Source organism: Denticeps clupeoides, chromosome 1 (assembly GCF_900700375.1).
Source record: "Denticeps clupeoides chromosome 1, fDenClu1.1, whole genome shotgun sequence".
Lineage (NCBI taxonomy): Eukaryota > Metazoa > Chordata > Actinopteri > Clupeiformes > Denticipitidae > Denticeps > Denticeps clupeoides.
Window position 1 is genome coordinate 30,365,789 of NC_041707.1, and position 9,726 is coordinate 30,375,514.

General features: G+C 41.6%; 2 protein-coding genes across 2 annotated transcripts; one reads left to right on the plus strand and one right to left on the minus strand.

Annotated features, from left to right (window-relative positions):
- Positions 1–992: 992 nt before the first annotated feature.
- On the plus strand, positions 993–4,730 carry LOC114794785 (cell growth regulator with EF hand domain protein 1-like). The gene is made up of 6 exons (XM_028987571.1): positions 993–1,275; positions 1,419–1,515; positions 2,508–2,579; positions 2,879–2,952; positions 3,091–3,215; positions 3,633–4,730. The coding sequence occupies exons 1-6, from the start codon at positions 1,221–1,223 to the stop codon at positions 4,074–4,076; spliced, it is 867 nt and encodes a 288-aa protein (XP_028843404.1). The 5' UTR covers positions 993–1,220; the 3' UTR covers positions 4,077–4,730.
- A 1,267-nt stretch (positions 4,731–5,997) lies between these two features.
- LOC114794779 (cathepsin B-like) lies at positions 5,998–9,726 on the minus strand. The gene is made up of 10 exons (XM_028987558.1): positions 9,588–9,726; positions 8,602–8,725; positions 8,219–8,304; positions 7,827–7,941; positions 7,629–7,744; positions 7,318–7,403; positions 7,046–7,192; positions 6,843–6,959; positions 6,562–6,690; positions 5,998–6,480 (listed from the first exon to the last, which is right to left on the minus strand). The coding sequence occupies exons 2-10, from the start codon at positions 8,722–8,724 to the stop codon at positions 6,407–6,409; spliced, it is 993 nt and encodes a 330-aa protein (XP_028843391.1). The 5' UTR covers position 8,725; positions 9,588–9,726; the 3' UTR covers positions 5,998–6,406.

The window sequence follows — 9,726 nt, forward strand, 5'->3', positions numbered from 1 at the left end:
AAGTGCTGTGTGCAATGTTGAAGGTGATTTACAGTATCAGCTGTTTAGGAGGGAGATGCCGAGGGGGAAGAAGCTGTTCCTGTGTCGGCTGGTCCTGGTCTGCAGGCTTCTATAACGTCTGCCAGAGGGAAGCAGGTCAAAAAATATGTGACCAGGGTGTGAGGGGTCTGAGATGATTTTCCCTGCCCTTTTCCTTGAGAGGTACAGGTCCTGGATGGAGGGCAGGGGGGCACCGGTGATCCTTTCTGCTGTCCGTACAGTCCTCTGCAGGCTGATCCTGTTTAGTGGCTGCTCCATACCAGGCAGTTATGGAGCAGCACAGGACAGACTCAATAAGCGCAAAGTAGAACTGGATCAGCAGCTCCTGTGGAAGACTGTACTTCCCCAGTTGCCTCAGGAAGTACATCCTCTGCTGGGTATTTGTGAGGATGGAGGAGATGTTGGTCTCCCACTTCAGGTCCTGGGAAATGGTGGTGCCCAGGAACTTGAAGGTCTCCACAATAGACACCGGGCTGTCTGATATGGTGAGGGGGAGCAATGTTGAGGGATGTCTCCTGAAGTCCACCGTCATCTCAACAGTCTTGAGCGTGTTCAGCTCCAGGCTGTGTTGACTGCACCAGAGTACCAGCCGGTATGCAGACTCATCACCATCCTGGATGAGCCCAATGATGGTGGTGTCATCTGTGAACTTCAGGAGTTTTACAGTTGAGATCCTGGAGGTGCAGTCGTTGGTGTACAGGGAGAAGAGCAGTGGGGAGAGGACACATCCTTGAGGGGCACCAGTACTGATGGACCGTGAGGGACCGTGTTCAGTAGCTCAGGTTGCCACAACCTGCTGAATAAAATCGGTGCGTGGTGTTACGAGTGTGATGTGACTGTGTTACTAAGTGCGTACGTTCTCTTTCGCCAATTTACTTTTCCTTTTGCCCTTTGAACGGGACTGTGCAACTGAACCACACCCCAAAAAAAAAGAACCCTTACTAAAACGAACCTGAAATCGATACCCTCTGGTCCGCGTGATCTTTCAAAAGTCGGGAGCAGCTTATACCGTCGGCCTGCGTGTCATGCATCGTCTGCGGAACTCGGCACCGCTACGCGGCCGCAGCGCCAGGGGAGGGGCCGAGCAGTGAGTGGGACGTCCACGTCACCCCACTCCACGTGTCGCGTGTCATTGATGACAACAGACAGGCTGGGCGCAGTGCTGGCGTGTGAGGGCCGGCATGAACGCGGGGCGAAGTGCGACTATGGAGGCCGACGTCGGCGCGGCTTCGCGGGGTAGGGCTGCTTTCCTCGCACTGCCTGGTTTTGACATCTTGCAGTTCGGATTAAAAATTGCGCTTCGGAAAGCGATGGGCTCTTTTTTTTTTCTCGATGAACACCGGCAGGCGCTGGGTAACCGTGCGACTTTGTGTTTGCAGGTCTGCCGGCGCGGTTGTGCCGCACAGCGGCTCTTCTCTGCCTGCTACTGCTCCCGGAGATCAGCCTGTGTGCACCGCAGGTCCACGACTCTGCCAGGTAAACGGAGCACGAAAGTGTCGTTTTCGGCCCTTTATTTCACTCTTTCGGAGTTAAAGCTATCACGGATTGAAATGATTTCCTAAATTTGTCGAACGGCATTAGCATTGTTTTACGTTGTAGATTTAAGTCTGTACAGGTAAATATTTTGTACAGTGTGAGATCTTGTAGGGGGCAGTATTTCACCATGAAGATGTGCACCTCTTGCAGAATGCACAGATTCCCGTTATTACCAAAAATGTTCCATCTGTCCAGAGAGAATGCGCCTTCCGCTACTACGCATGCGCGGACATGCGCAGCTGAGAGATAGCGTTAACTGAAGGAAGGGAGTTGTAGTTCATTTTTCAGTTCCGTATACAAATAAAAATGTCTTGGGGTTAGTTTTGTATGTCACAGCGAATAACAGTGTGTTAAAGTGTATTTTGAAAGTTAATAATTAAGTAATTGAACATGTTTATCTTTCTGCCATTTTTTCCAGCAGGCAAAGAAACACAATTGTTATATAATAGAAGGTCATGTTTTTAAAAATGTATTTAGAATTAAGTTCATTTGGGCTATGGTTTGGAGACAGTGTTACTACTGTGTTGTACTACAACACAAGTCAATGTGCTTCTAGCTGGTTAGCTTTTTCTGCAGATATTGCTGCTACACATGCATCAATACTGTTGTTTCTTCACATTCTTGATATTTTTATTATTTTTAAAGCTAAAAATATATACATTACACCCGTAAGTGTAGCATAATTTCAAATGCTTGTATTTGTTGAAAACAGATTTGACAATTGTATGTTCCTGTTGGTAAGCATCATTGGAGTAAATGATCCCAATAAATTTTGATAGATGACTCACCCACTCACTCATTTTCCATTAGTCCTACTCATGCCGCAGGGTTAGGCCACCAGGGCCTCACACGGGGTGGGGTGCCGGCCTGCTGCAGCCCTGTTGTGAGTTTGTTGTATATCTATTATTACTATATTTTCGGTTCTTTCTCAGGTCAGAGTCTGCGGTGGTCATTGAACCGCATTCTCTGGTCAATCCTTTTGGAACGGATGACAACAGCCGGAAGTAAGTTCTTATGGTTATACTAATCCGGGGCAGCCACAACAAATGTCTGGGCCAACAGACCTTGAGTTCTGTTTACATGCTACATAGTGAATTTAGAGTTTTAGTCAGGCGCAGTTACAAAGTCTGACGTTGCTGTGATTTCAGTCAAGGTCAAGGAGACTGCATACCAGAGACCACTTACCTGTGTTTGCTTTAACAGTCTTAGAGCTGTAAGACGTAATTAGTCAATTCGTATTTTCTCTTTATGGTACGTGAATCTGAATGTGTATCAAAATGCAAATCATGTTCTTTAATTGTAGGCTTCTACAAAGCTTTATTAAATTAAATATGAAAGACGAGCAAGCAAGTCCAGGTGTCAACACATGGGAACAAGGTAAAGATGCTTTTAACCAGCCACATAGACTGCAGTACTAAAATCCTGAGCATTATGGAAGGGTCGGTTTTCATCATACTATTAACATTTTTCTAAGCACAGTATTACACCTCAGCTCAATGTTTTATTGTCATACAGAGATCTTCTTCCTGTTCTCCCTATACGATTATGACAAAAGTGGCCATCTGGATGGTCTGGAGGTCATGAAGCTGCTGTCTGACTTCCTTTCTCACTATTCCCAGCTACCTGAGTCAAATGATAGAGTAAGTGGCACAGCCTGAGCCTGCTGCTCATTATGAGTGTTTAGTAATTGAGAAGCTTTTTAGTAAGAAGTTTTGGCAGTTTTTGTTTGGAAAACTGAAAACTAAGAATATAACTTTTAGAATTGTTAAAACGTAAATGAACATTTTATAAATGTTTAGTTTAATTCACATGACATTTTTCAATATGGTGACTCAGAACAGTAACAAAGAGTTTCAATGTAATTCCTCTTATTTGCGCAAGTTCACTTCCCACTCAAGTGCATTTGCTTGCAATCCTGAATTCTAGTGTGAAGTAGATTTTTTAAAAGAATAAAAAATATATTGCATTAAGCAGTTAATTTATCAAGAATACACATGTTTAGGTCAATGCAAGTGACAGTTTTCAATCGGGTATTGACAAGAATATCTTTGTTGCAGGTGGTCTCCTTGGTGGACTATCTTCTTCAGACTCATGATATGAACCAGGATGGCTTACTGGCTCCTTCTGAACTCCTCTCACCACCCATACAAAGCCATTACAATGAGCCTGGGGCTGACTCCAAAGAGCAGGTTATCTCCCATGAAACTGAGCCAGGAGACAACGTTTCTCAGAATCAACTGGAAACAGACACAGCCCAAGAAAATGACGTACCTGTTGGAAATACTGAACTGCATCAAGATGTAAATGACATGAATGAACAAAAGGGTTTAGTGGAAAAGACAGCGGAAGAGAAGAATCAAGAACAGCTTCAGGACCCACCTGAAGAGAACATCATGGTAGAGGAACAGCAGATTACCCAGCAGGATTTACAGAATGAGATGCCAGAGGGAAATGCTGTAATACCAGAGCATACAATCCATGAGGGCCAGCCTGAAATGTAAATTTTCTTTTAAAAAGGTCCCCTATTATAGAAAGTCATATTGGTGTTTTTCCAGATTTTTTTTCAATTAATTAACCCGTCTCACGTGATGGGACTAAAAAAAGACATTTGTGCTCATTTTTACATCCAATCACTGAGCAACTGCAGTACATTGCACGATTCATAAGCCGTGACAGTCAGTGGAGCTACTTTTTGTGGGGGGAAGGGTGTGGGAGTCTTTGGGCGGACAAAGCATGAGACGACATGACATAAGGGGAGAAATTCCAGATCATTCACTCTCTGAACAGTGAAGCAGAATAGTCAAAGCATGCTTTATACATATGGCTATTTCTAGGGAATTCAGGATCATAGACTACTAGTACTAGTAGGGGAACTAGTATTAATGTTCAATAAGTTCACAAAATGACTTTCATAATAGGGGACCTTCAAGTCTAAAGACCAGCATCAAGGCAAATCATAATACGCCTTCAATTCTGTCATAGATTGAATCTGAACTGGAAATCTCGTATGATAAGGATGAATTTCATCTTTTCTTATGACCTCATAAATGATTAGAAGCTTATTGTAATCTGAACAGGATAATGTCTTAGTCTAGACCTAAACAGAAAGTGCAAGCTGGCTGTACCATGCCAAAAAAAAAAAAAAAAAAAAAAAACTTTTGCATGTCCAGGATATTTTGTTTGCTCTTGGATATTTAGTTTCTTTCCTGACTTGCACCTCTCAGTAATTAAACCACATATACATTTATGGCTACATGAAGGCTGTGATAACTCAGTGTAAGCTAGCAGCAGATCTCCTCTGATTTGCAAGGGAATGCATGACTGTATGGGGAACACTTGATTTGAGTAGCAGGCATCTCACAAAGCGCAGCATATTGTCATGACCTGATCGATCCTACAATGCAAAAAAAAAAAAAAAAATTCTAATATTAATGGATCATTTTTTTTGCTTGTATAATTTTTGCACATTTACATAAATTGCACTTTCAAACTTTTTTTTTTGTAAAAATACAAAAGTAGAAGTAATAAAAACTATGCAGGTGCTGACTGTTAAACTGCATGTCTTAAAATAAAGCTGTTTCCATTGTCAAATTCAAGTGTCACCAAATAAGCCAAAAAAAAAAAAAAAAAAGTTTAGAATGTGCCAAATACTGTCAGCGCTCAATTTAATAAACCTCCTTTTGCCAATACAAGTCTTTCCTGTAATATTTCAGACTATCCCGCTTTACAGAATTAAAGAACTTTCCAAAACAGCTTGTAATTTCTCCTCTTGAAGCCTAGTTTGATTATGAATTGGTACAAAAAAATAAAAATAAATAAATAAAATTTACATTGTTCCCTTAGGAGGGTTCTGAAAATATCGATACAGGGTGATAGTAGCCTAGCGGGTAACAAACTTGCCTATGAAATCAGAAGACCCAGGTTCAAATCCCATTTACTACCATTGTGTCCCTGAGCAAGACACTCATCCCAAAAGTTGCTCCAGGGGAGGGAGTATCCCGCTAGCTACTGATTGTAAGTCGCTCTGGCTAAGGTCATCTGTTAAATGCTGTAAATGTAACGGGACAATGAAATATCTGTATTTGTGTATACAAATTTAGTCCAGAGGGAGGTGCTGTAGAGTTTTCTTTAGTAGAGATCAGCAGAGATGAGAATCAGCTGTTATGACAACCTCCACTCCTGTAGATGGCGCCATGCAGCTGGGTACTTTAAATTACTGCATTGGCATTTTTGTCAGAGGGAAATCTTAAAACATGAGACCGATCACAGCATTTTCTAGTTCAACTTTACTTTCAGTGAACTATCGCCGTATGTAAAAGAATCATAATATATAGTGACATTCTTGCAAAAATAAGAGCCACCCCTAAATAAGAGCAGCGCCAGTCAAAATCTACATGTTTAACAAAAATACAACACAACCACTTGAAACCTAGTTCAGTTTATTTGAAAGTTCTGAATGATTATGGTAATTCTGCGGAGAAGATAAAAACATCTGAAAACTACAAAAAGTAAAAATTATGCAACACCGCTTCAGTTACTGACAACACTTAAACCTGTACAAATTAGATGACCTCTGCAAACTCAAAACAATAATCTATAAAATGCAGCACAATACCATAAAAGGAAGAGCAGCAGCTATAAAACAGCTATTAAGCCCTTAGATTAAACTCAATTACACAGTGATAATCAGTGGTTACTCTGGGTTGTACAGCACTTAAGTCACAGACATTTGTGGCAAATAAAAATAGTTGGCCATTGTTCTTTTAAAAAACTTAAAAATGAATTATGATTAAAAGCCTTATTTGCATAGTCAGTCCTTCACTGCTGCCAGTTACTGGGGGATGCCACCCACCATTTCGGACTCAATGCCACAATGATCTTCACCCCTCAGCATTTTGAAGAAACCTGTTTGTGTAAAAGAAAAACAAGTTCTGCAAGCGCTTCACATCACATGCACAAAGTCTACACAGCATGCACATGTCTTACCATTATCACCCCAGTCAGTGTTCCAGGAGTTAGCAGCCAGCCAGTAAGGGGTACCATGTTCCACCCCCCAGCCCAGGATCTTGATGGCATGACCTCCAACTGCCTCTCCACTCACATGCTGGTAAACACCTGTGGGGAGAAGGATTGTAGTTAATAGATTAGGCAGAACTGAAAATATCAATAGTATAATTAATTTTGGTGAAACTAATCCATACCTATTTGAAATTTAGTACAGAAACAAGTATTCAAATACAGTCTTATGAACTGAGGACCAGACTAACCTGACTTATACAGGAGGAAGTCCTCATAGACTGTGAAGGCGGCCTCTACGGGTCCATTTTTGTAAATCTCACTCATGATTGAGGTCTGATCACTAGGGAGCTGGTAGGAAGACTTTCCTAGATTAAAATAAATAAAATACAAAAATAAGTATACATCATGAAACTAGGTTACAGTTTGTGCTTGGACAATTATAATCTCTTACCAAAATGTTTGTCTTCTTTGTAAGAGGGTGTGTAGCCAGCTTCGCACTTCTTCACACAGTCAGGTGTACTTCCACCTTCGCCTGTGCAGGCAGGGCGGGAGCCATTCACATGGTGCTCACAAGGCTCAATACTGTATGGACGGCAACCTGAAACAATATTAAAAAAAGTTTAAAAAAAAAAAAATAAATAATAATAATAATAATAATAATAATAATAATAATTTTTCACTGGAGTGTTGCTCCAATAAAAATTAAAGGTGAATCTCACTTACCAATATGAGACTGGTAGAGCCCTCCGGATACAAGGCCCTCTTCATTCCAAAAGTTCCAAGCAGCAGAAGGGTAACCACCATTGCATCTATTAAAAAAAAAAAAAAAAAAAAAAAAAATACATTGCAAAAGAGAACATTTAATGAATCTTGCACTACAACCTGATGAATGGAATGAAAACTATGCAAGTCAAATTACAAAACAAAGTTCCCAGGCTAAAGCATTATTCAGTTATTTTTTTGCTCATGAATTTTTTGTAGATATCCAAATTCATGCACATTGAGTTTAAGAACAATACAACCTGCCTTCTTACCCCATGCCACAGCTTTCACAGCAAGTCAGCAGGTCTTCTGAAGAGATTTCCACGCTTACTTTGCCATTGCTATGGATGCACACGCGGTCCGAAATGGCCTCAGCAGCTCCAAAAGCCTAAGGAGAGGATGAAGTGGTTAAACACAAGAGTAGAGACCCTTTTAATGATCTTAAACAATGAAAGTCTATCAATTCTTACCCAACAGGACCCACAGGAGCCCTGATCTCTGATCTCTTTGATTGTAGGACAGTTAGGCCAGTTCTGACGAGAGTCAAAATTTTCAGGTAGCTTTACGTCTCCTGCATACTGGACCCTACAGATATGAAGGGAGCACAAAACACATGTTTGTGCAATGAGGTGAGACCTGCTTTGTGCATTTACATTTAAGGCATTTGGCAGACACCCTTATCCAGAGCGACTTACAACGTGCTTTCAAGTTACCATCGAATCAATAATTATTAAACTGAAAAGGCCTGGATTAGGGTTCTGAGTGCAGGTTTAAAGAACTCATCTTCTAGCACATAAAAAAAAAAAAAAAAAAAAAAAAAACCTGACATTATGCACTTAAAGTGCTCTGCTTTTAAACTCACATGGTGGGCAGTTTGGGTCCTTTCAACAGTGTTCCACAGAGCTTCCTCACATAGCTGTAGTCCACATTGGGAAAGTTATGACCAGCCTGAAGGGAAAAAATTTCCATTGCAGGTTTTAGGAACAAACAATTTCACTTCCTTTCCCACTCCATGAAAAGAGCTGTTCTAGGAAATAGGTTCATTTTATTAAATTATTACACATCAAGGTACACCATTTATGTGAATGGTAAGGTTTATGTGAATGGTAGGGGTTTGTGTCTAAAACAACCTGAGGGGGGGAGAAAAAAAAAAAAAAAAAAAAAAAAAAAAAAAAAGTAAAACCAGAACATCCACCGAATGCACACACATCAAGCCACAACAGTAAACTTCCATTGGCCTCTTACCTTCCATGTAGTGTTGGCCTTGTTGATGAAATAAACCATCTCGTGTGAGAGAGGGGGGAGGCGTGGTCGGGCCAAAGCAACAGATGAGGCCGAGACCAGGCAGAGGTAAACAAGGCGCCACATTCTGAGGAGAAAAATAAATAAAAATAAAATAGAATTCACTCATAGCAGAACTCACGCCTGTATCACACCACGCCAAACTTGACTTCTCAAGCTGAAGGAACTTCAAAATCTGGTGGACTGGACCAGTGGATTCAGAAGGGTCAAATTTAGATCTCAGCCATGCAAAGAAAGACGCTTAAGCACTCCATGCTGACGCACGCATGTACAGAAGTGCCACAAGGGCTCAGAAGCGGAAGGGGTACTGCCATTAACTTCCCCCTCCCGGAAGGGAGCGAACTTTCCCACCCATTAGTCATCATAAATCACATGATGAGACGATCAATCTGAGTCAGCAATAAAACGGGCTGCTTCCTCAAATGGTGATTTACCAGAAAAGTAGTCCATCAGCATTGGCAACATCAGATCAGAGGAGGTTTCAGATCCACTTCAAGGCAGGCCTGCTGGGATTCTGGCCCGGATTTTACAACAGACCCAGTAAACAGGCCAAGATCATGATTCAGCTCATTATATTACAGATTTCGGGTCCAAAACAGTTTCCACAGAAGGAAAAACTGGTTCCCACCAAGTTGGTGTTGCGGCACAAAACAAACACATAAAAAGAAATCGCGGCGGCGGCGGCCATCAGATTTAGCAGGTGTTAAAACACAGAGCTGCTTTCTGGGAAAAACACGGAAAACAAAACGCTAAGAAGTACTGGTTTATAAATAGGAAATAGTTCATTGTTAAATAGTTCATACATCCAGCGTACCTGAAGAACCGAGGCCAGCCTGTGAACCGCAAATCGATTCACTCAGTTACGCCACAAAACACGTTTTAAAAAGGCTGCTGCAATTTAAAAGAAGAATCGGAACTACGTGACATACCTGCACCTAACCAAGTCCAGCGTCTGCGACAGAAAACTGCGGTAACTGCGTCCTGCCGCCCAGAAGAGTGACACTTCTAAACTATTCCGCCGTACTTTCGATTTCCGCCTTTAAAGGGCCAGCGGCGGTCACGTGATCA

What these genes read in the sequence shown, in the direction of transcription:
- LOC114794779 (XM_028987558.1), bottom strand. Translation starts at nt 8,724, where the DNA reads ATGTGGCGCCTTGTTTACCTCTGCCTGGTCTCGGCCTCATCTGTTGCT. An exon ending in AGGCCAACACTACATGGAAG is followed by an intron (nt 8,305 to 8,601) that starts GTAAGAGGCCAA and finishes TTTTCCCTTCAG; the next exon opens with GCTGGTCATAACTTTCCCAA. An exon ending in CTTCCTCCTGTATAAGTCAG is followed by an intron (nt 6,691 to 6,842) that starts GTTAGTCTGGTC and finishes TTCTCCCCACAG; the next exon opens with GTGTTTACCAGCATGTGAGT.
- LOC114794785 (XM_028987571.1), top strand. Translation starts at nt 1,221, where the DNA reads ATGAACGCGGGGCGAAGTGCGACTATGGAGGCCGACGTCGGCGCGGCT. An exon ending in ACGGATGACAACAGCCGGAA is followed by an intron (nt 2,580 to 2,878) that starts GTAAGTTCTTAT and finishes CTTTAATTGTAG; the next exon opens with GCTTCTACAAAGCTTTATTA. An exon ending in TACCTGAGTCAAATGATAGA is followed by an intron (nt 3,216 to 3,632) that starts GTAAGTGGCACA and finishes TCTTTGTTGCAG; the next exon opens with GTGGTCTCCTTGGTGGACTA.